Below are 26,078 nucleotides of genomic sequence, written 5' to 3'. Positions count from 1 at the left end.
TTATTTTGTAATGTGCAAAGTAATATAATACAGAGGATTTGCAATACATACATGTATCGGTTGCAAACTGTGTTAAAAACATATTTTTTTTAAAAAGATATTCAAGAAATAATTTCCTTCATTTTTTCCAATCAATTATTAATTTTTAACAATTAATTTTTAATTTTTCCAATAAAAGAATCAAAGAATATTATTTTTAAAAACAATAAAAATCTAGTGATAATAATAATAAAATTTGACAATATCAATTTTTAATAGGATAGAAAATAATCTAACGTTTGTGTTTATTTTTTCATTATCGAGTATTTAATAACAAAGAATTATGACTGTGGATTTTCCATCCAAGCATCGCGAGGCACGCTGTCATTGGCCGTCTCAATATAACGATGATGATCGACCGCGTCATTAAGCGCGCACAGCCGCGCGGCTGTGATTCTGCATGTGCATGCACCATGCATACGAGTACGCAGAACGCGCTTAGCACATCGTAGACAAAATAAACCGTCCATGTTTACCGAGAGCGAGAAGATTAATCCACTATGTTGTACTATACCACCCGATCCGCTCTTCCCGAGTAATCGTAGATGTTGTTTCTGTCAAATAATCCGCGTCGGCATGCGAACGCAAGCGAGAAAACGAGATCTCGAAATCGTAAATAACCGTGATTAATTATCGAGACTATATGTGTACGAGCAGATTGTAAACAAGATTAATGATTTTAAATTTATCCGTCTAAATTAGTACCTTGAGGCGAAAAAAATTTGATAAATTTTGAATCTTCTTATTACACATAGTGATAAACAGTAATCTTGTTAGAAACGAAAATTTTATGAAATTATAGAGAGATTAAAGAATCATAATTAATTTCTCACAATTTGAACATCACATTATATTATAATTTTCAATTTAATTTTGTTTTTTAATTATTTGTTAATATTGTATAGGTATTTTATTTTCTCCTTTCTACATGATAAATTTACTACGTAATAAATTTATGTATTAAATTTACGAAACTGGAAATATATAATATATTGAAAGATTGTGATTTTTTCAATTCTCCGGTGATTTGTCGTTTTGAAATCATATGTGGATTTCATAATCATTATTGCTCTTCTTCTATTGACCCACTCAAGAGTGAATTGCAGTGGTTACGGCTACCTAATTTTTGTCTCAATTGTCCCCCTACGAGTGTGACACAAATGTAGTTGACACAAGGCGAATGAAAGCGCTTGGCGATGCAGAAATTTTACGACAATCTTCTATCGCACTTAATGCAACATGTAATCTGCCTTATTTTATTAGTTTATTGTTCATTGCGACAGCTTTAATTGTTTAAACATGTCTTTCGCCGCGACAAAAATCTTTTCCCCATTCATTTGTATGTGTACATACATAATTGAATTATATATTTTTATTCAACTTAAGATTATTAAATTATGGAAACTGAATTAATTCTCTCAAAAGTCTAAAGAAGAATTACAATTATATAAATTATTAATTGTAGAAAAACAACTCTGTAATTATATTATTTTTCGAAAAGAATCATAACTAGAAATTCAATAAGATTTCATAACGTTTCGAGATAAAGTTGGAGAGCTATTCAGGATATCAGTCGAGGTATCGTCAATGTTGAGTAAAGATCAAATCTATGTTCGGAGCGGCCCTATCGAAACCGCCAGTCACAGGGTGTCGTAATAAATTCGATTCCTTTTTTTATCCAGTGAAGGAGGAAAAGAAACAGGCAGTTTAGGGGAGTTAAAACGTGACCGAGCATTCGCTCGCCTGTCACAAGAATGATTCATCGTGCGAGTCGTGTAATATCGATCGATTTGTCGTGATATTAATGAGAACCACGTATTGCGAATTTTCTAATAGAAAAGAAACGAGACGTAGAATCAGAGACGAGTGTTGCCTCAACGCTTCGATTATGCTAATATTTTATCGATTTAAAAATGTAAGGGATTTTAATAGTTTGGGTTTTGACTCAAATAATTAAAAATTATATCGAAATTGTCACGTAAGAGCGTGGTAGTTGGAGCGCAGAGAAAGGACAACACTTCCTTCTTTTTTATTTCAAAAATAAAATTACAGTAAAAAGCGAACATTTCGGAGCATCTTTTGATCCTTCCTTTCCTAGCACGATATTAAAATATATTTGTTTAAATTAATAGTTAGAAGCATGACTTACCAGATTCCACGCTTTTTAAATTAATAACAGTATGTCGTTATATATATATGTCATGCCGGTTTGAGATTCGATGATGGAATGTATAAGTATGTCCTCAATTGTTAGAATGTAAATATAGACTCAACCGAAGACTCAAACTCAGTTGACACAACCTTGTTGATAACCTTGATAATGTTATATCCGAAACGTTCGCTTTTTATTATTGTAATTTTAATTTTGAAATAAACCAATAATAAAAAAGAAGAAATGGAAAAGAATTTGTTGTTTCTTCCCTGTGCTCCAACTACTGCGCTGTGGCTCTCATGTGCCAATTTCGATTTAATTTTTAAGAGTTGAATTTAAGTGATTCCATCTATAAAAGATTTTCTCTATGAAAGAAAAGATTTTATAGTTATTAGTTATATATTTTATTCATTTTTTACGATAGATAGATTTTTATGAAAAATTTCTTCCAAAGAATTTTTTAAAAATTAATAGAAAAGAGATTTTCTCTTATCAAAGATTCCTTGTGAGAAAATTTTGATTAATAAAATATTATATTTAAATATTATAAAGATTATTTTATTAAGAATTTGTTGCAAAATATTAATTAATAGGACGTTCAATTTTCACGATAAATTTTTTAGAGAATCCTGATTAGGGAAAAATATATCCTACCGTTCACTTCTTGCAATAGGATTCTAGATAGACGTTTTGTTCTTTATAAGCGATACATTTGCAAATGCAACTCTTGTACGGAGAATTTCTTGCGAGAGAATCGTGACCACACTCATTCACTCACTTCACTGACACTAATGTTCACTAATGTTCACGTATCCCCTTCGCTATCCTCTCATTGCTCCTTCCGTTCGAGATAAGACAATATCGGCCCACATGGGAGAGTAAAAGGGTTGCGCCTGATTCGTTTCCTATGAAATTGACATACAATAAGCGTGTCATCGATAAAAAATTGCTTGAAAGTATATAATTCATTAAATTCCAAAATTAAAAATATTATTCCGAAATTTATCGTCTAATTTTTCTATAATTTATATAGTACAATATTTAACAAAAATAGTATAATATTTAACAATTAATAATAGAAATCAAAATATTGTTTTAATACTTTTTAAGACACATAATAAAAATAAATAATTTCCACAGATGAAGGAATTAAAAAAAAATGTTTTTATATTTTAATTTTATCGATTTTTGCAAAGCCTCGGATATAGAATTCTAAAACTTTTATTTGCACTTTGCAAAATTTATTGTAGCAATCGCTTAACAAATTTTTAAAAACACAGAAAATATACTTTAGAATTGATTCACACAATGTTCAAGATTTTTACAATAATTTGAAACGTTTTATATAATACTTTGTCGTTTAATAATTACAACATCTGCAGCTGCAGTTCGTGCGTCCTCCCGCAATCTCTCGCGCGAGCAAACTCGTACTTACACTTTGTGCGAGCTCATACACTCCCGATGCAGCCTTCTCGGGACCCCCTCGGTTTCTCCCTTTGTTTCTCCCGTTCGAGAGCGCATCTGAGGGGATCGCACTGTAAGGCACTGCAACGGTACAATGCGAAAAGGCATTGCATTTCACGAACCATGCACGTACACGCACAGGCACATACACATACGCATGTATATCGCGAACGCAATTGACAGACCAAGATTAACTTCAGCGGTAATCAGTTTCAAACTTATCATCTTCTTATCAAGTTCTTTATAATTAGTTTTTTATGTATCATTACGCATATCATACATATCTAAATTAAGTTTAAAATTATAAAATTAAATAAAACATTTAAATTTGGCTTAAAAACATATTAATTTTTTCATTAATATATTAATGTTTTGTAATGTCAGAATTTGCATTTTAAAGTTTGCATTAAACAGCTTAACTTTATTCTTATATTAATTTTAATGCTTGTTATATTAATGATTTGATATAAGTTACAGCTTACATAAATCTTTAGTTACATGCAAGTTACATAAAACAGTATGCTCAGATATAGAAAATGTAAATTATTTAAAAAGAATTTATATATAAAAATTGTGTACATATATATATAAATATATAATTTATAGTACTTATGTCATTTATATGAAAGCGCAATATATTCTTTGGTAAATTAAAACGAATCATATGTAAATTGATACATGAGAACCACTTGTTAAACGCGTACCAGCCAACCGTAAAAGGTTTCTTCTTTTTTCTTCGTTTTTTTAATTTACTATATCGCATATACGCGTGCATATTTCAGATATGAAAAATTGCTTGCTCAATGATACGTGTATCCTTAGTATAATTTAAAAATTAAGAAAAAAACAAAAAAATTCTCTTTTTCTCTCTCTAATCTCCAAAAAATTAAGAATTTGCGATTTTAAAATTGTGATTAAATCTAAGAGATTGACAATTTGAAAATCTTCGTAGAATTTGAAAATCCAACAATTTGATCAAAAAATTTAAAAAAATTTCATACTTCTAACCTAATTAATATAATCTAACCTAACTTAATATAATTTAACCTAATTAATATAATCTCATTAACTTTTATTCTATATATACATATTGTATATATAATTTATAAAATTTTATTTATCTTATCCATTTTATTGTACCATCTATTTTATTTGATATTTAATATAAATTTAATATATTTATATATTTAATATATTTATAAAATTATATCATATTTCTTATAGCTTTTATGTGACAATTTATAATTATATAAATTATCTGTTTTAATAAAATTTTAAGGACCTAATAAATTAAATATAATTTCGGAATATCTCAAGTTTTATCTGGATCATAACTTGAGACGTGCGGAAGCGAAACGGAACGCGATATTGCATGTCACAAATTTCTTCGTGAATGCACAGACAAGAGATAACCATAGACCTGAACCTTTAAGAAAACGTTTATGGCGCATAAGCGCGATAAACGCGATCTACCCTCGAATGACTCTCAGATTGTCAACGTTTATTTTTTTTCTTTATATCGCAAGTGCTACTTCCACCCCCTTTTACCTTTTTTATCGCAGATAGAGTCTATCTTTTTCCAATATAGATAAATATAATGCAAATGCACTTATCTCGTAACAAAATAATCGATATAAGCATCGATAAAGCAACTAAACATCGTAAACATTCAAAATCCAAATATTAATACAATATGGATAATGATAAAGATAAACTTTCAATTTTTGTTCTATTGATTTCATTATAATATATTTTTACTGATTGTGAGATGGATAAAATTATTTTAAATTATAATTTGATTATATATCTCCTCTGTTTATAATTCTCCGTTAATAATTAGGAAAAATAAGATAAAGAAAGATGAGATATCTAAATAATTTATCTTTTTTTTTACAACGCGTAATAATGCAGTGGAATTATGAGCTTACATGAACGCGTTAAAGCATCATAATAATTATTGCACTTGTTAATCATCACTATTATTAACCTCCTTCATTATTGAAATTTTTCTCTCTCTCTCTCTCTCTCTCTCTTTTTTTCTCTTTATCTTCATCAAATAAAAATTTACTCTACTGACAGAGTGTGCGCAGGGTCAAAAGACGAAAGAGGAAAAGTACAGAGGAAAAGTAGAAAGAGTGATTAGATACGCGCGATTTGGATTCAAATTACGTCTTAGCCCACTTCAAAAAGATTGTTGTCGAGGATTAGAAGAACCCTTAGAAGCTTCCTCGATGATTAAGTCTGGCCTTTTTCAAGGAATCGTCCGCTATCGACTAGCTGTCGAATCGATTCGCTCGACGACCGACACGTGTTACATCACGCCCTGAGTCGGGCTTCCAGGCTGATTAGCAGTCGGTATATCGTACAGGGATTCCTTTCTCGATTAGAAGAGAAAGAGAATGATACAATGAGAAATTAGACAGAGATTAGATTATGATGATTAGAGAATGGACGCATCCGTAAAATGGGAAACGACGTCTGGATTTGAGGGGATGATGTGCGAATCTTATCTCGGGATAAGTAATACGAAATGCAATATATTCCAATGGAATATCTGTTCTTTCTTAACGTCTTATGGCAAAGAGACATATATAGAAAAACTTACAACGTAATATATTACAATAACATAAATTTTACGTTGTAAAATAATTATGTTGTAAAATTGACAGAAATTTATGTGCGGATCCTTTTATAATAAGAACGTTTTAGCGAAAAATACGGCTGTTGAGATCTGTTGCATCTCGTATATTTTTATCGCATTAATATAGCTCCAAATAAAGAGGAAAAAATAAAATGCGGAAAATAAATATAGTTTCCTCGCAAACAAGCCGATGCGTTCGCGAGTAAAATGAACTTGACACGACACAAGAAGAAGAAAGAGAGATTTAGCTATTACACACGGTCGTTAACAAAGTTAGTGCCTCGTTCTTTTTATTGTGATTGCAAAGTGAGCGAAAGATAGCAAGTAGGTCTACGAAGGAACGAGAGAACGAATAGCTGCTCCTTCCCCTTAAAAGATAATAATCGCGTTCGGATAATTGACAGGAATAGCGATCGAGAGCTCGTTTCAATTTTGTCTCTTGCGAGTTTTTTTCTTTGTGTCTTCCTGTGACGCACGTGCGTCGAATTAGTGCGGGGGGGGGGATGATCCTTTCCCCCTTCTATCCTTACATTCGCGGATCCCCACAGGCGTCCCGTGGGATCGACCCAAGTCCTAAACAGGCTGTGACTCACACAAACCACACACAAACTGTACAAAGCCTCTTTTCCTTTCGCTTGTCAATTTGCCTTTCTCTTGCTCTCGGTTTAACGTTTAGCGATTTTAATTTCGACAAGATCCAAATATACAAGAGATATTGTAGAATCTGCAGAAAATTAAAATTGGTAAATATTTAATTAACTGATTCATAATGTTATTTTTATATTAATAATCACTAATTTTTCATCAATATTTGCGCTGAAGTCTACCTCGTACAAGTGCTCGCTTATAGGCATTAATAAAGGGAGCAACTTTAATCTCATTGCGCTTGAAGAAGAGCGAATAAAATACTCTCTCTCTTTCTCTCTCTCTTCACAACGGGGACTAATGAAAAATAATGAAATTGCAAAACATGATGGACGTCGGTGCAGGTGGGGGTACGCGAGCGTAACGGTGCGTCAAACGATGATGAGACGCGATGATAAACGATGATGATCCCGAGACCCGTAAGATATAATGTAGCGCATGTGCTGAACTCTCTCGTCCGCTCCACCGATCTTGCCTCTCTTTCTTCCCGGGGCGATCGAGCCAGGTGCATCGAATGTATCTCAAAAAGGTTCGCCATTAATTGTACGATAACGGAATCACCTGTCGCTTCACGCTAGTCTTGATTGATTCGGTATGATGATGCTTTATGAATTTGATAGAGATTGATAAAAATTATCCATCTAGTCAATATTTTACCCTGATTTATTTTTGTTTATAATTGCTATTACATTGAAATATTAATTTATTTGATTTTGTTTAAAATCGAGATGTGAGAAACTTTTTATTTCATATAAATAATCAAATGAATTAATTAAAAATTTTATATGAATATTTTTATTAAATTAATACTTTAAATTAATTTAATTATTTTTAGCTGTTTTTAATTCATAGTTGCATATTTTTATATTACAAAGTCTTTGAAATTAAAAGTTCATATTAGTTCTCGCTTATGAATAAAATGAACGTGTGCCTCTTCTAGTCTCGACTTAAGGGAGATTTGATAATGGCCGACGATCAGGGGACTGATCACGACGACAATGCAGGGATGCGTGGGGTGAAACAAGATGGAGTTAATGTCAGCAACAGCTGTCGGTACCCGCGAAACAAATAAGCAAGAGCGTTTCTCCTGAGCAAAGGATGCTGTTCCGTCTTTAAATCGAATGCCTTGCGTGCCGACATGTCGGCCATTCGCAAGAAATATATTTTTTCTATAAAGAAAGAGAAGAGGGAGGAGACAAAATCACATTACAATCGTGATTAGAGATAGGGGAATTTTATAAAAGATAATATATTTTATAGATAATAATAAAATGATATATACGAGCTCGTATAGTAGCAAATAATCTTGGATAAATTGCGAAAATGTTTAATTAAAAATATCATTATATAAAACACTGTATATAATACTCTTTAATATCTATGCATCTCTTTCATAAAATTATAATCATCTTGTTTTAGTTTTGAATTCCCATATTAAGTAGAAGAAAAAGAATATCCGGTTTTTATGATCGTGAGGAAGTACGACTACATGCATTGAAATCGCGAATGAATGAATATTTTGTACACATTTGTGTATTTAAAAAATAGTGAAAGAAGAAAATTTTCTCTTAAACGAGAAAGAAATATATTTCATCTTAGCTTTAAATTTTTTGTCATCGCAAACTTTTGGTAAAGAATGTTCACAAAGCTATCGAGTAAAAGAGATCGATGGGAATGAGTATAAAGATCAAGAGTTCGCCGAGAGAGAGAATGACGGAAAAGGATTAGAAATTGACAAAGGAGATCGATCGAAAAGAACATGAAAGCGAATTCGAAGCTTTTTTACGTCGGTACAATTTCATCTTTGATTAATTGCAGCTAAGATGCTTCGTCGTGCTTCGACCCCTCAGAAAAATCTTTAAAAGATATAAAGATTCTTAGAATTTGATTGAAAGTCGATTATTCGATTTACATTGTAGCGTATTATTGTGGGCTCATATTAAAAGTTTAAGAATAATATATGATTTAATCACATATGTATACAAGAAGCCTTAATGTCCGACCGAGAAGGATGCTTGCAATATTGCTATGTAATACTTTTTTCAAGTGCACAGCTGTACAAAATAAACGCAGCAAGAATCACGCTTTTTCCTGATCACAAAGAGGCGCTCATCAGTAGAATAGCGTGCAATCGACGATATTTTTTTCCCCGCGCGGAACGAACGAACACCCTGCCGCGTCAGTCGCTTGTCTCGTTTTGCAGCAAGCTTCGGCGCAAATTGCAATCTCCCCTTTTTCTAGATTCCCTTATTTGTCCCGCCTGTTTGCCCCTCTTTCACTCCTTGCTGCCGATTGCAGGACCCTCGTCCTCTTTTCAGAACGACCCTCTTTCCAAGTTCTCTGTCACATACACGTGTCGCGTTCTTTTCAGGACGTTCGTCTCGAGACGCGCGCGCAGGTGTGACATCGATAAAAATGACGACAAATGAACAAATACTGGATGAATGCACTCATCGCGGATGCTCTCGGAAGTTCTCATTTTCAATGCGAGACTTTATTATGCATGAGAAGAAATGCGCGCGTTTGCATTAAATAATGTGTATTGAGAAAAAATGCGTAATGGAATATGCAGAATATATACGTGATTTTGCAAAACAAATAAAAAATATAAACGAAAACAATGCATTTGTGAATGATATGCAAGTTTAAAATTAGAAGAGAAAGAGCTTAAAAAATGGCAATGTAAAAGAGAAAAAAAATAGAGAAGGGAGAAAAAGCAAATGAGAAGCAAGATACTAATTAGTGCTATTTAAATAGTAAAATAAAAATATATGACGCAGTCATATATTCGTATATTCTTTATTTGTTTTGTAGAGTCATAATATGTTTATGTTCTGTATCTTTTCTATTACGCATCTTTTCGATTGTCAATTTACAGACATTATTTTACGCGCGTATTTCCTCTTACGTATAATGAATGAAAAACTCGCATCGAAAACGAAAGCATCCCTGATAAGGGCATTCGATAATAGAAAAGCGCGCTGCGATATTATTGCCAGAAAAATCACGACATTTCGAAAAAAGGGGTTTGAGAAATATTTGCATAAAAAAAGTTTTTTTGTTAACAACAAGAAACAAAAAAAAGTAAAATAGAAAACGAGAGATAAAAAAGAAAGAAAGAGAAAGAATGTGTAAAACAGCATGTAATGGAAAAAAGGAATATGTAAGGAAAAATCCATAACACAAAACATTCGTATGTGGGAAAAGATATATATATATATATATATATATATATATATATATAGAGAGAGAGAGAGAGAGAGAGATTCAAAGAGGATGGAGAGAGAAAAAGCAATGTTTCTTTTCATCCAGGTTGTCGCGAAAACAGCACATAATTAATACAAATTTGCATCGCGAGCTATGTATCCCAAGGGATGCATATCGGTGCATATTTGGTTTTCCTGTGAGATATGTTCCGCACGAAGAAACTTATAATACTTTTACTCCGGAAATATCAATATTTTGCTTTTAAAAGTTCGTGTTCGATTGATACTTTATAGAACTTTATACTATTATAGAAGAATATATATAAAAGATATCCTAAGAAAAAAATAATATAAATTGCATAAAAGTTAAAAGTTGCAAGAGGTGCAGTAGAGTTGAGATATGCAAGTTCGGAGGATGTTACGAAAGAGAAGAAGCGGACGGCGACAGTTGAAAATTGCCGGAGGGTAGGAAATATCGCGTAGATGGCATACAAAGGGCGTTTCCCAACCCCCGGAACAAAGCAGATTCCACTCTCGCTTTTTGAATGATAAGGGGTAAGAGCCCCGCAAAGAGTGGAAATACCCCACATGCGAACGTGTCAATGTCTAGATAACGCACAGATTCGCGAACCATTCTTGCTTGTCGGATTTCAGGAAAAAATTGAGAAAATTTAATTTAATCTATAATTAATATAAATATTCTAATTCCCCACACTATTATATATTACTATAGAAAGAACTACTAAAAATCTTCATGTATTATATTAATAAAGAATTGTTATAATAACAATAATAAATGATATTATTAATACAATTTAGTGTAACATCATATAAAATATTTATATTCCTCATATTAAAAAAATAAATAAATAATTTTATATAATTACAGGAAAATACCATTTTCTTATTTCGAAAACAATAAAACAACATGCGATCAAATCCGATACGTTCACCATTTTGCTTGTAAATTAATGTAATAACGTTTAATGTGATGATATCGCATTATTTCTCTATGTATCTAATATATCGATAATAGAGTTTCCCATAAGGTGCCTCAATTTATAATATGTGTACAACATAATATCGACAATGCCAATTTAGCTTCGTATATGTATGTACATGCCCATATATCCCGTCCTATAATATTTCTTGGCAACCACTGTTCGAAAGGAATTATCAGCTATGACAAATGGGATTATGAGGAAAATCGTCGATGATGTTAACATCGCGAAACAAAACTAATTGACATACTATCCATATAGGGTAACACACATCTATTGCAATGCATTATTCCTTTAATTTCATTATCTCTTAAATTTATCTTACATGTGTTAAAAAAATTACTAACTACTATTTGTGTGTCCCATTTTTATTTTTAATTAAGAATTGAACGTCAAATATTACATTTCTCGTTTCTAATAATTCTTAAAATGTTAAATTATCGTTTACATTTCAACGAATAATTTTATTTAAAAAGTAACTTAGAGAAACGACGTCAAATTAAACAGATGAAAGAGAAGGAAAGAAAAGAGATCTTTCCAAGAGATCGAAGACCTTGCAAAGAAGAAGCGCCGCTTGTGCTAATAATAAGTACGAGTTATTTATATCTTTAAATCATTCCCCCGAGCGCGTCGATGATGAACATAATTCCTGGTAAAATGTTGCCGATCGCGTTGCATTTTTTCTACATAGCATTTTTCTCTATTTTGTGTCACTATCATTTATTTGTAGAATCCTCTGCCTTTCTCTGCTTCAGATAAGTATAGCGGGCTCAAGGGAGGCCGATTCTCGAAACTAATACCAAACCGGTATTTAAATGTATGTGTAGAATGATATTTTTAACTAGTACGAGGCTGTAAAGGAAGGCGAAAGGAAGAGGAAGATTTAAGGGTTCTTGAATGTCCTCGTTCAGCGGTGCCCAATGGATATTTTAATTGCATTCAGAATTGTAAAAATTTATCAATACTTTTTATTAAAACAATAAAATATAAAAATAAAGATATAAGATAAATACATAAAGAAATTACAAATAAAAAGTAAAAACAGATAGAGATAGAGCATATGTAGGAAAAATGCAAAATCAGTAGTTTATGTCATTATTGGTCAGACAGAGATTTTAATTTTTTTACTTCATAAGAAGTAAATATTAATTAATTTAATCAATGTGTGTGATGTATTGTAGTTATTGTACATCTCAAAATTTATAAGAAATTTTTATATAATAGTATATATGTAATTAATATAATAAAAAATCAAGTTTTTGTACTTATAATTCATAGAAATCTTTGTATTAAAAAAAATTATTGTCAAACTAGAAATGTTAAATATTAAATAATAAAAAAAAAGATTTAAAATTGTTGTCCATATTTGCAATATATATTTAATTAAATTGAAAATTTAAAAAACCTATTATATCTAATTTTCTACGTTTATAGAATTCTTTTCTCTTTAAAGATATCTTTTCAAAATTACAATCCAAAAATTAAGAGAAAGAGATTAGCTACGTGATTCTAAATAAAATCCACTTTAACAAGTATTCCTGAATACAACTAAAAGATTCTTAAATTAAAATGTTTGCTGTTAGAGCAAAATTTTACTTTCTAAATTTCAAAAGCTCTATTTAAAATGATTTTTTTTAAATTTGAGAATCTCTGATGCGCTTGAATGTTTCGGGGTTAAAGACCGGCTGTAGCAGATCTTACGTATGCTTCGAGATTTCAATTTTCTCTCGTTGTTCTTCCCTTTGCCATCCTCTTTCAGTCTCTTTCCTTCAACGCCGATCTTTTCGCGCTTCTCTTTCTCTTGGCGGCGTCTCTTTCTTTTTCTTGCACGCCCGCAAAACGAAAGACAGTTTATAACGCAGCTGACGAATGGTCGAAACGGTTCTTCATTTCCTCTTTTCTTTTTCTCTTTCTTTCTCTCTTTTTCTTCTCCTATTTACTTTCGCTTGTCTCTTTAAAAGATTCTTGTAGGATTACTGGGCTTAAGGTGACTTCACATCTCATAAAACATCTCGAATTAAATCTCGCTTATGAGAGAAGTTCAACAAACTATATAAATTCTCTAAATTTTATAATTTCCACATATAATAAATATTCACACAAAAAATATCAAATATATATTATTTATAAACATTTTCTTATTTCATAAATCATAATGATACTTTTTGATAAAATAATTGATTTCTTAATATAAAATTTTAAAAAATCTAAAATTAATACGCATGATTTTGAGTGCTTCCGTCTAAAATACGATCGATAGACAGCATCCTTTAATTACGGCTTTTAGTACAACACAGGACTCTTTCCCTTGTTCCGGAAATCTCTTTGGGAAGTTGCACGGCGGATTACAGGGATTGAGTTAAGCTCGAAGCAAAGAGAGAGAGAGAGAGAGACAGAGAAAAAGAGAGGGAGATTGGGAAGGAGGAAGAGAGAGAAATCGATACGTTCATGTACGAATGGTAGACATATTTTCGCACAAGTCTAATTGAAACAAACGGTGCTCTATAGTAGCTATAATAACATGATGAACGCATTAATCAATCAATAGCTTTAATTCATACATCGTATAAAGAGCTGTACATACAATTCTGTTTGCAAAGTTTCGCATATCCATAAATAATATAAAATGAATTATATCAATATATGATAAAAATATATAAAAATGTAAATATATTTAAAAATAAATATCCCAAAAATATATGAGATGTTTTTCTACTATTAAAATATAAAAATAAATTATATATAAGAAATTATAACATGAAAATAATACGAGGAAACTTTTGGATGTGACATTATCGCGGAACAATACTATAGTAACGAGATAATAAGAAATATATTAATTCAATAAATTTTAGAATTAATATTAAATTAATAATATCTCTTATAAATAAAATAATCATAGCAATCAGATTTGTAAAAAAGGCTTATAGTTCTTCGAGAGAGATTCCATAAATATTTGTCAGTACTCCCATAAATATTTGTTCAATCCACGAATGTGTCATCGAGAGGGAAATAGCCATATAAATCAAGATCCTGACCTAGACGCTTAGACAAGCTTGTCGTCTAAACTATTAACCGCGGCAACGTTATGAGTAGCAGACGGCCAGAAAAAAGATCATCTTAAACTCTTATAATATCATAAACCATGACGAGAGAAGAGTCTCCTTTCGTTTATGCGGACGTGCATATGCATTATGGCCAGCTAGTTTGTGCACGACGCTGTGAAAATCTATTTCGAACGAAAGAGAAACGCTGTATCCAGACATACGAACGCGCGCATTTTGATATCGTCATGATATATAGAGCGGCGAGAATGACGAGATAAAGAAAAAGAGAGAAAGAGAAAGTGAGCATCCCCCTATAAAGGCGCACATCAGCGGTGCCCAACCGTGTAAATAAGCGATAAGAGGATACAGATTCTGTCCTTACACTGAGAAGCTTATAAAGTAGTAAAAAAAAAGTACAAGTATAGCAATATAAAAAAATAGTATTCACACTTAAATAAATAAAGTAATAAATGATTAAAGAAAAGATGAAAAATATAAGAAATAAAGAGGAAAAATTCTCACATTATCGATCATTATTATCATCATCTCAATTATTATTAAAATATTCAGAAAAATATCTATCTTTTACATATTCATAACGAATTTGATAAATATTATTTATTTGCTTTCTCTTATATATGAAAAATATATGAAATATATATATGTGAAAAACATTTTCTTCGTAAATTTATTAACGCAGATGTAAATATAATAAATTTATAAATAAAAATACATATTTTTCGTGTATTATTTTATTTATGTGTACACTATATATATATATATATATATATATATATATATATATATCATTATGAATAAAACAACTATACGGGAGTGGCGATTTATAATCTCGTTCTCGTTGATTACCGTAATGGCGGGCACGAGCCGTGTGAGATCTCTTAATAAAAAAAAAAATCGACGCACGTCGACAAGGACCGGTTAGTATTTGCATTTTTCGAGACGGCTGCGAGGCAATCGAGCGAGAGAACCGACTGGATTGTCGAAAGCGAAGAGAAAGACTCGTGTGCATGTGTATTTTATCGTCCTCTCGAAAAGACCGGTCTCTCTCTCCTCTCCTTCACTTTTCCTTTCTGCCTTATCCTGCGGGAAGGCTCAAAGTTGAGCGCCTCTGTAAATCGGGTGCACGAGCACATCTGGCTCATGGAAACTCGGGAGTTGAGAGTAAAATATAAACTATGGGGTGCCACATCATCTCGCAAGGGCGGAGAACACTCCCTCGGGTTTCCACTACCTCTACCCTATTCCCTTCGTAATATCGCCATACGTATGCGCATTGCGCACGCAATTGAGAGAATAGACGAATGTGTATGCGAGAAAGCGATAGAGAGAGAAAGGGAAACAAGATTATTTATGAAAGGAAAATAAGTGCTGTTGAACAAGATAGATATGAAAGAATTATGACGCGGGTATAGATTTCAGAAAAAAACGCTAAGAAATGAGAATTGATAAATTATAAAAATTTGACATATTTTGTACATATACTCAATTTGATTATTATTTCACCATGTGTGTACCATTTTTTTCATACTAATGAATAGTCATTTATATTAAACTAAGAGAAAGTAACTAGAGAAAAAGAAAAAAGAATAAAATAAAGATCAAAAACACATATACCAGGAAGGAAAGTTCGCTCATACTCACACATATATATGCACATACATGTACAAATATATATGTATATACAAAAGCGATAAATGAAAGACTAACGCGTATGAGCACAGGGTAGATACGATCATACAAGCCACCGTATAGTCGTGGGGAGGGGAGAACCCCATAGAGGCTAGTTCCCATAGCGGACCAGGATCTCTCGCGACAGTCAGGAATACGCAAAGGGTTGCTAAAAGCCATTCACAAGGCTAATAGCTAATGGGGTGTTTTTAACGCGGATGTCGCGCCCTTTCGTCATTCATCGTGTTTCGAAAGAAAGATTTCAAAGAAGAAATTGCTTAATTGTTTCAAACGAAGAAAGTCTTTCTAGAATTTGCATATTTTCGCGATTATCGATATTTAAATTCACATCTACCTCAAATGAAAATTAATTAGTCGCGATGTTTCTCACTAATCTTTTTCTTTTAAATTTTAATAATAAATATATAAATTTATAAAGATTATTTTTCTTATGTTCCACTAAATAAAAAGTGTAAGAATAATCCTTAATAATAGCATAAGTGTAAGTTATAATCTTTTTTCTTGAAATTATTTCAATGATTATTATCAATAATTTAGAGAAAGCAAAGAACTTTTGATGTATACCTATGCAGAAAATTGATAATAATGATCAGCACAATAAAATATCAACGGCGATATTATGAGTGACTTGAAAAAAAAAAAATGGAAACCGGTTAACGGAAACCGGCCGTGGAAAGATTGATTTAGCAAAGGATATTGCTCGTTAATAAATTTACATTTGCAAAAATGTACGTAAACACCATCATGTACCGCAAAACAAATAATAAATTTAATATGCTTGCCGCAGTTATTGCTGTTTCGATTTTTTAAAAGTTTTATATTTTTTTATCATATTTTATCATCCATTTTATATAATAATAAATTTAGGTAAACGCAAAATGTCTGATTATCATAAACTATTATATAATTTATTAATCTTTAATAAATTTAAAATATTTGTTAATTATCAAATAAATAATTAACATACAATATTAATATAAAATCAATATAATTATTATATTATATTTATTATATTATATTATATTATATTATATTATAGTACAAAGTTAATACTATATCGCAATAAGTGCAAAGTTTTACATTTGTTTGTCAAACACGACGCGAAAAGTTTGCATCAAAGAAGGATGAGAGAGAGTTGATGAAACTTACCGAGTTGTGATTGATGCGTCGGTGTCGGTGCCGGTCTGACTTTGTCCGGGGGACATCTCCTGGTGGCGGCGACTGTTGCGGGCAGGGGTATGCTCGTGCCACCCCCTGGACCTCCCCCAGCGCTGCCAACCCCCGACGACTGTTTGTTGTAAGGCGATGGTAATCTAAAATGAAAAAGAAATTTGCTGTTAATTCATTGAAATATTTTTTTCGTGTATCCATTCTATATTAAAAAAAGTATTATAAAAAATGTATAAGCGCGTGTATTTTTAATTTCTTAAATATTCATTTATATTTTACTGTCTTATTAAGAAAAATAATTATAAATATCATTGTATAAAGAAAAATAAAAAAGAATATTGATAATATAATAATGTATAATGAAACTTTGAATCAAAAACCATTAATTTAAAAGTCACGTCAAATTTCTTATATAATAATTATACAGCTTCTATTATATGACACTTTCTATTAGATTTTTTACATTGCATAATTTTCTATATCATAATGTATAAATATTCTTATATATAAGAAAAAATATAATGACACAAAAAAACCATCATATGACAAATCGTCATATAATGCATAATGATTCTTCGATATTGTGTATTGTAAATAACATCTTTAACTCATTATCTAATTAATAATCTAATTTGGGGTCCGACAAACGTATAAATCAACGTTTAAAGACGTCATTAAGTTCCTTTCAACTAGCAGCTTTTCGACATACGCAAATTCATATAACTCGCTATATGCCGCTCTGTACACGCTTGTGCTCGAATTACCGAGTACCGTCTATAAACCTCGCGAATATAACTGACTTGGCAGAGATCTTTGACTCGTGTATCCGTACTGCGTGTTTAATGCTAAACGCGGTTATCCGATATCCACATCTCGCGTAAATCATCGTGCTTTGTCCTAAATTTATCCGCTATTTCGCCGCAACAGAAATAATTGCGGCTGTCAATCGACTCTAGTATCCATGAAGCACTAAATACAGCTATAGCATACTACCAATCCAATGCTGCGGAAAACTAATGCTTCTGGCTCGTACATCGCGACTTTTCAATTTTTTACTTCTTAATTGCAAATTCAATTATTTTCGACAGATATAAACGGAAAAAATAAAAAAAAGTCTCACTGCATCTCATCATATTGGAAAAGTGAAGCAATTTATTCAGGATGTTTAAAGAAAATTAACGATTCGATACGAGTATCTCCCAAACTACATTCGAGAATAATTTTCTTATCAAAAATAAATGAAACCTCGACTGTTTAATTAACATATTTTTTAAAAATATATATTACTAAATAATGCTAAATATACAAGCATTAATGTAGCTATATAAAATATTGTTATTTTTGGAATATATAAAATAATTCTTTCAATTAGTATATATTTTAATAATGTCATAAAATTTAAATGCATACTTTGCAAGTTGCGTCAAGAATGAGTCTTGGGTTCGTTCTCTGATTTATATACCGGGCTTGTGCATCCATTTGCATCCATACGCACACCCACGTGCAGCTGGTGCAGTGCGACCCGCGGGACACACCTCGTGGCGTTCTTTTCTTCTGCAAGAGGCTGCGAGAGATGCGATCCTTCACTCGCCATGCAGAGACACGACACAATAATGTTCGAGGAAGGCACAATGCAAGCGAGATATACGGAAGATTAAATTATGCGGTGATGCGATGGGGGGAGATGCGCGTATAAAGCTGCTTTATAAATTTCCATTTCTCTCGTCGGTGTGATGAGTACACGATGAGTTGTGAGATTTGCATTAAATGCTTGCGGAGAATATTGCTTAATAATTTTTTTAATTAGAATCTTTTTTTATTCCCTTTCGATTGTAATTGAAATAGATGATTAAATCTATTAAGCTCTCTGGCTTAATAAATGACACGAAGAAATAAATCTCTCTCCTTCTCTAATATTTATCGAAAAAAGTTATAAATTAATATCGATATCGATATTTATATCAGTATTAAATTAGTATTATATAATAAATATTATACATGATTTAAATATTACTTTTTTAAGATTTTAATTTTGATTTTATATAATGTTAAATGTCTTTTCCGAATAAAAGCTGTTATAAAAAAAATACTAATATTTCGCGTGACAAAACGCAGATTATGCCGCAGATGCGTTTTAGGACATTCTTTTTGTTCAAGTTCTTCCTTGATATATTGAGACAAGATTGTACCAAACGGTTCTAAAATCTTGCGATAAAAAAAATTAATTCCAAAACATTTAATATAAAATAAAACATTTCTAAGAAAGAAGAAGAGAGATAAATGATAAAAGTTGTTGTGACAAGAAAAGAGAAAAAGAGGGTGATGCAAAAATTAGAAACTTTTAAATGCAATTTGTGAATTATTACAAATGACATTTTGTACCTTTCTGTCATATTAATTTTATAATCTATATAATTAAATTGAATTAAAATAATACTAATAAAATTAAACTTTTTCTTTATTTTGCAAGTTTCGAACATCAATTTATATATCTTTGGTCCTTGTTTCAAGAATACAAGTACGGCCCTGAGGATCGATATATAAAAAACTGACTCCCTCGCAGGGATGCGCGCACCCCCGGCGACGTCGATTCGAAGAAAAAGAGAGATGTTTCAATCCGACGAGGATGGTATACGGCGAGTCGCGAATATTTACGAGAGCAATATCGGAAATTAATGCCACGACCGGGCGCCGCGGCGCGTGTTGCAACTGCCGCCATCGCCGCGACGTCTTACCCCCGGCAACGTATTAATATCGCGCGAAATGGGCGTCTCGCGACCGCAGACGGCGCCTTTCCTTTACGACGCCTTTGTTTCGGCTTAACTTGCATCGATAATGATACCAGTGTGTGTCCTATTAATCTTTTAATTAATTGGACGCTACCAATTTTGCGGTGCTCCAATCTTTCGGAAAACACTCGAACCAAAAGTTGAAATTAATTTTGTTTCGCTGTTTAAAAATTGTATTACATATCTTGGAATAATTGTAAATCATCAAGCGAATATCAACAATTGAATTAATAACAAAATTGATAAAAATTAATTATTAAATATCAATGATCACATATCATAATCAATCATTATTGTCTCGTTACAAGTACACTCTCATTTCGTAGTAATATTATATTATTTATAACGGCATCGAATTAAATAATTTTCTACTGCGCGTACTAGCTACATGTTTGCGTTCCACAAGGAAACAGCGAAAGCCATTATTACCATGACATCTGATTAATCGCGCTCGATAATTACTCGATAAGAGCCTTTATTATAAGAACAAATTGCACGCAAGCGAATTTCTCGATTACATACGGGTATCGATGCAATTTGTTCGACATTACGTTGTTTCATTAATCGTTGGCCTAATTTATAATACTTGATTTTTTGCGTACAAATGACGCCAGTTCCCTTGGTTTTTGATTACCTAACCAATGTATTTTATTAAGTCTATCAATGACCGGCGTGCATCGCGCGAGATGCACTTTTACATCGTTCTCGATATAATTCGATGATGTGATTACAATAAGCTGACGCAAGCTTGTTGTAATATATGTTTATTGTTGCAATGTTTGTTTGCTCGCCATTTCACTAATTAACTCATTTGTTTTGCCATATTTCCTATAAATAATAATTTTCGCAAATCTCCTTTTTAGTTTTTTTTTTTTTAAACTTAATATTATAATAAGAACTATTATATCTCAAGATTGCATCTACGATTCTTTTCTCTCTCTCTTCCTCTCACTCTATATAAATAATAAATTAACATTGTTAAAAATCTCTAAAGGAACATTTATTTTGTTTCAATCAAGTTAATATTAGATTAAGAAGATTATTATTATTAAACCGAAATTTTGGATGATTAATACAATTGATATTCGCAAAAATTGTACGAAAAAAGAAACTGAACAGCAGTGCTTAGACGTAAAAACGCCATATGTCCATTTAATGGCAAACTGTGCAGAAAAGGGAGCTGCTGGGGTTCCTTTGATGCCCGCAGGCAACAAGAGAGCCTGATTAGGTTGACTGACCAACAACGAGATGCATATCGGTTAGGACGACATTCCTTCTAATTGCCAACTGCCGGGATCGGATCGGCCGATGCAATTTTTCGAACGGTAGCCAATTAAAGATCCCGTCGCCGCGATATAGAGAGAGAGAATGTTCTTTCTCTCAGTCGACGCTACGAGATCCTCAAGTCTAGTGAAGGTAAAAGCCAGCTTTCGTTAGAAACCGGAGTGACGTAATATTAAACGTAGCGAATTGCTTATTTTGAATTTATTATTAATAATATTATAAATTTAAAATGTCTTGTTACATATAAAGGTAGAGGATATATTTACATAAAATACAAATTTAAAAATTTCTGCAAGATTAAATAATTTTTGTCAAAATTGTTTACAAATCTCAAATCAATTACATCGTTTGTACTCGATAAAAAAATGATAATTTATTTAAAATTATAATAAGCTTTTTCTATTTAATATTTTTTATTATCTCTAAGTAAATATAATTAATTATTAAATTTTATTTTAAAATGTACGATTTTGAAATTTCAAGAAAAGCATGTAAGAGATTATCTAAATATTTCGGTGTCTATCGCTATTCTAGCTATGATGCATTTCGAAACTGTTAACTGTGAAACATTTAAAAACTTCTCTTCAAGCAAAGCATGATTCAGATAAAGCCGCGGTGAATAAGACTGCGATTAACAGAACCTGTATTCTTATCTTTCCCAAGCACCGAAAGTGCATGAATGTTGCGCGTTGACGTGAAATCAAACAAAAATTCCAACATTTGTTAAACAACTAGATAAGAGAAAACTCTTACATTTAAATGTTCAAAAAATATTACGCATGTATTCATTCCAAATGTAAGCTCCAAAACTCTTTCTTTGCTCCAAAATGCCATTTTAATTCAAAATAAGTCGCAATTAGCTATTCTATCATTCTCAAGCACATATCCACGCAAATAATATACATCTGTTTATATTATTTTATAGATAGTAATTTATAAAGATTAATTGCATAATAAATACGTTTATTAATTTTATTAATGTTATATTAAATAATAAAACAATTTTTATAAATTTTATTTAAGTAAAAAAATGAGATAAAAATATATCAAAGAAGAAAATATCGGAAAATATGTATTCCTAATAGAAAAATCTATATGCTGGCTATGCTTTAAAATTTAAAAAGTCATAAATATTATTTTACCATAATTTCTTAAATTTTATTGACATGAATCTCGCTATCTTTGCTATTCATACATTTCTCATTATTTGTGCGTAAATATAAATCGCTGCAAATTGACAATGGCGTCGCGCGCGAGTAGTCGCGTTAACGAAGACTAAAGAAGAGAAGAGGCGAGAGGTAAGTGTGTATATAGCATCGGGACGAGTCGAATAATTCATTCGGAATATTAGAAGTAATTGCCGGATTTTGTTCGCAGAGAAAAAAATCGAGAAAGAAAGAGTCCGTATACCGACACGAAGCAGAGAGTTGCTTCCAGAGGAGCGCGGGATAAATTTAGAGGGTCTCGAGAGAAGAAGGACTTAACGGTCGTTTCCAGGAAGAAGATGACGACCAGAACCGTTCTTCCCCGCAAGGCGATATTATTATCGTGGTTCTTCGACGACCACCAGTTATCGACGATACGCACGCAAGGACGTGAATGCATACCGTTACTTACGACCGGTGAAAGATGCAGCTTTTGGAAGATATTAAATTTTTTCAAATTTTGGTGGGATGTATTAAAAATATTTAAAAGATGTTTAAAATTTAAAAAATTTGGAAGTAATGCAAATTTGCGAAGATGTAAAAGTAGTTTAAAAAATATCTATAATATTATTATAATACTTAATAAAAGAGAGACATTAAATATGCATGGGATATTAATTATTAAGGCTATTAATTTTTTAGGGTCAACAATGTTATATAAAATTATTTTAAAAACTTTGTGATATTAATGTGTTGGCACTTTTTAAAATAATAGATTGACATCAAATTGATCTAGAAAAATATTTAATACATCTTTAAATTATGTGTTTTTTTTACTTCGAGATGGAGTTTAATTTTGTAACAGTGTCTTGCTGCATCCGAAACAATCGATGCATAACGGTATCGTAACCTCCGTCCTGCCTGCTACGATGCATCATTGGCGATGCATTGGGAAACAATGCATCATCCTAATTAATCGAGGCATTCTAATTAATCATTTGATGAGAGTATCTTTCTTAGGGGAACACGAACAAAACACGGCTGCTTTTTGGTTCCTTTTCATCACACGCAACTATCGATGAAATGATTAAACGAAAATCGTTTAAAATTTATTATTATTCAGATACTTTAAATCATTTATAAAACTCTTTAAGCTTCTCTTGACTTTTTTTTTTAATTTTCTATATAAAATTAATTATTTCAATTTTTTTTAACATCTTATACGTTTCTAATATTTTAGACATTTTTACAGACCTCTTTTAAATCATATAATGTTTTGTATCCTAGTGTATATTATCTAAAAATTATTTATAAGTAGCTTGGCTCGGTTTTCGAAATGATTCAATCATTACACACGAGTGCAATGTCGGATACTCTGTTTATATACTACGAAACCTCGTTTTTCTCTCTCTTGATACGCGCGATCAGTGACACGTACGAGACAACGCCAAGTCCGCTCTCGTTCCACTAACGTCAACGTGTAGGATTTAGCCTGCGAATCGCGCGATCAAAACGTGCTTGCCCGAGGATCTATTTCTGCGGCCATTCACATTGAAAACATTGACTCACTCGTCGACTCGCGGATGTCTTTGAACTCGTTCGCTAAATAAAGAAAGGAAGAAGCCGAAAAAAGTAAAAAGAAAAACGTTTGGGAAATTAAAAGTTGTACAAATAAAATAAGCAATGTACATAAAATAAACTATAACACATAATATAAAAACTGATTTTTTGATTTTCGATATAAAAATATTGATTGATAATATCACTCATATATAAAGTTCGATAAAAATGTTGAGAAACACTTGATATACAAGCATTTGCTGTGTTTAAATTTTATGCAAATAAGACTCGAACCAGTCCACCCACGAGGATTCTGTCGTCAACAGTATCGCGCGAATGCCGATTTTTCGCTACGATTTTAAAAATAGACGCAGCTGCTCTAACGACTCCGTTAATTATCGACTTTAAAGAAAGTTTCGCTTCTTCGCAAATTCTCGTTGTAGATTGGGCTAAGGGTAACCGAGATCGAGAATGCTTGGAAAAAATGTTCGAGGGGACTCAACCTCCTCCCTTTTTCTCTCTCTTTCTTTCTCTCTACGCATTGGTGACGAGGAATGAATTTTTTAAGCCACTTTAATTAAAGGATCCTATTACTCTCCACATTTCATCGCTGTTAAGTTCCGCCTCTAAAATTTCATATTTTTTACAGTGTTCCCTTGCCAGCAATCACCAATAACTCTGCAAAGGAGATTACACACAGAGGAATAATGCTGACGATAAATAATATCTATTTTTTAAATTTAATTTTCTATTTAATTTTTTGTTTTTCTAAATAAAAAATATAAAATTGTAATTGTAATATTGTTATTAATATAATTAATCTATTTATTTCTATGATAAGAAAAAAGACATTATTCATTATCATATATTATTCTATATATTTCTCTCTATACTTTCTATATTCATAAATTTTTATATACATACACCTTTATGTAATACATTCTAGATTTTTAATCTAAAAAAATTTGAAGATTATTGATAAGAGAAGTTTCTAAATTTTTTTAAAAACCTGTTGCAAAAAATATTATTAATTCCTTTTCTATTTTTCAATATATTCTTTCGTTATATGTAAATAATTAAATATATTTTATAATATATTTAAAAAAGAAAAAAACTTGTCATTTTAAAAAATATAAAAGTCTAATATCTCTGTATATTTTCTACTCCCATTGGAAACGTAAATTAAAGTATTATTACAAAGATGTATTACATCTTTACTTTTGGTGATCCTCGTTATTCGATTTGCTACGACTCCCTATACATGAAAGAATGTAATTATACGGAAAAGAATGGGAGAAAATGAGAGAGAGAGAGAGAGAGAGAGAGAGAAAGAAAAAAAATATTACTGAGTCGGTCGCTCGCTGCCGATCTATATCGAGAATGGAAAAATGCAAAACCAGATCCTCTCGCCCGGTCGGTTGCGCCCGATCACTACGAGAACTCGAGAAGACCGGTTAGGGTCTGGATGCCGCTTTACGGGTCGCGAAGCTTTCTCGACACCTTGAACCTACGACACGCAGTTTGATTGGCGACCAATCATTATCGAGCTACGCAAAAAAAATGAAACAGGTGAACAAGGAATTTAATATTGCTATAAAAATAATGGCATTGCATGATTTGTCTCGAGTAATTAATGTGAGTAAGCGCCACCGATCCCAATTTCTAATAATTGAATTATGTAAAAAAAAAAAAAACGAATTTTCTTGCTTAAACAAAATAAAATATTAAAAGTAGTAGGTAAATTTTTCTCTTTAGATATTTATATTATTTTTTATGTCATATTTCATTATTTAAACAAATTTGGAAATAACTATTCTTACAGGAAATGCCATTTTCCTATCACATTTAATTTGAATCAATGTAAGTGAAAATGCAAATGTAAAAGGACCTAAATGACTATATTTCCTCGAAGAACTTGCGTGCAGTGATAATGTACGTAAGGCGCGATTCAGGAAATCCTAAATATGTATATGGAATAACCGGTTTCGTCGCTTGTCAAGACGAGCGAAAGAATAAAGATCAAGATACAGTGTAATGTACAAGAATAGAAATATGTCGGAGCGGAAAATAAATATGAGAATTCCACCCACGACAAACCAATTCAATGTTAATATAAGAAGCAGATAGATTCCTGGATCTTACATTTTATCTTCTTTGTACCTAGTTAAGTAATTAGCAGTTGCTATAACGGAATTTTTATATTAAATATTATAAATATGGAGATA

The 26,078-nt window shown here is 31.6% G+C and overlaps 1 protein-coding gene across 4 annotated transcripts in view; it reads right to left on the bottom strand.

The window, feature by feature from the left end:
- Nucleotides 1-26,078, bottom strand: part of LOC105252560 (protein sickie) — a 161,887-nt gene that overhangs the window by 54,252 nt on the left and 81,557 nt on the right. For all 4 annotated transcript variants that reach the window (XM_020027934.2, XM_025406085.1, XM_020027932.2 and 1 more), the window contains one exon: nt 17,055-17,218. In XM_020027934.2, the coding sequence (XP_019883493.1) occupies nt 17,055-17,218 (164 nt within the window). The remainder of the gene's footprint in view (nt 1-17,054; nt 17,219-26,078) is intronic.

This window comes from Camponotus floridanus, unplaced genomic scaffold (assembly GCF_003227725.1).
Source record: "Camponotus floridanus strain SB8 unplaced genomic scaffold, Cflo_v7.5 scaffold131, whole genome shotgun sequence".
Lineage (NCBI taxonomy): Eukaryota > Metazoa > Arthropoda > Insecta > Hymenoptera > Formicidae > Camponotus > Camponotus floridanus.
Note: the sequence above shows the minus strand (reverse complement) of the source record. Positions and strands in the feature narration are given on the sequence as shown.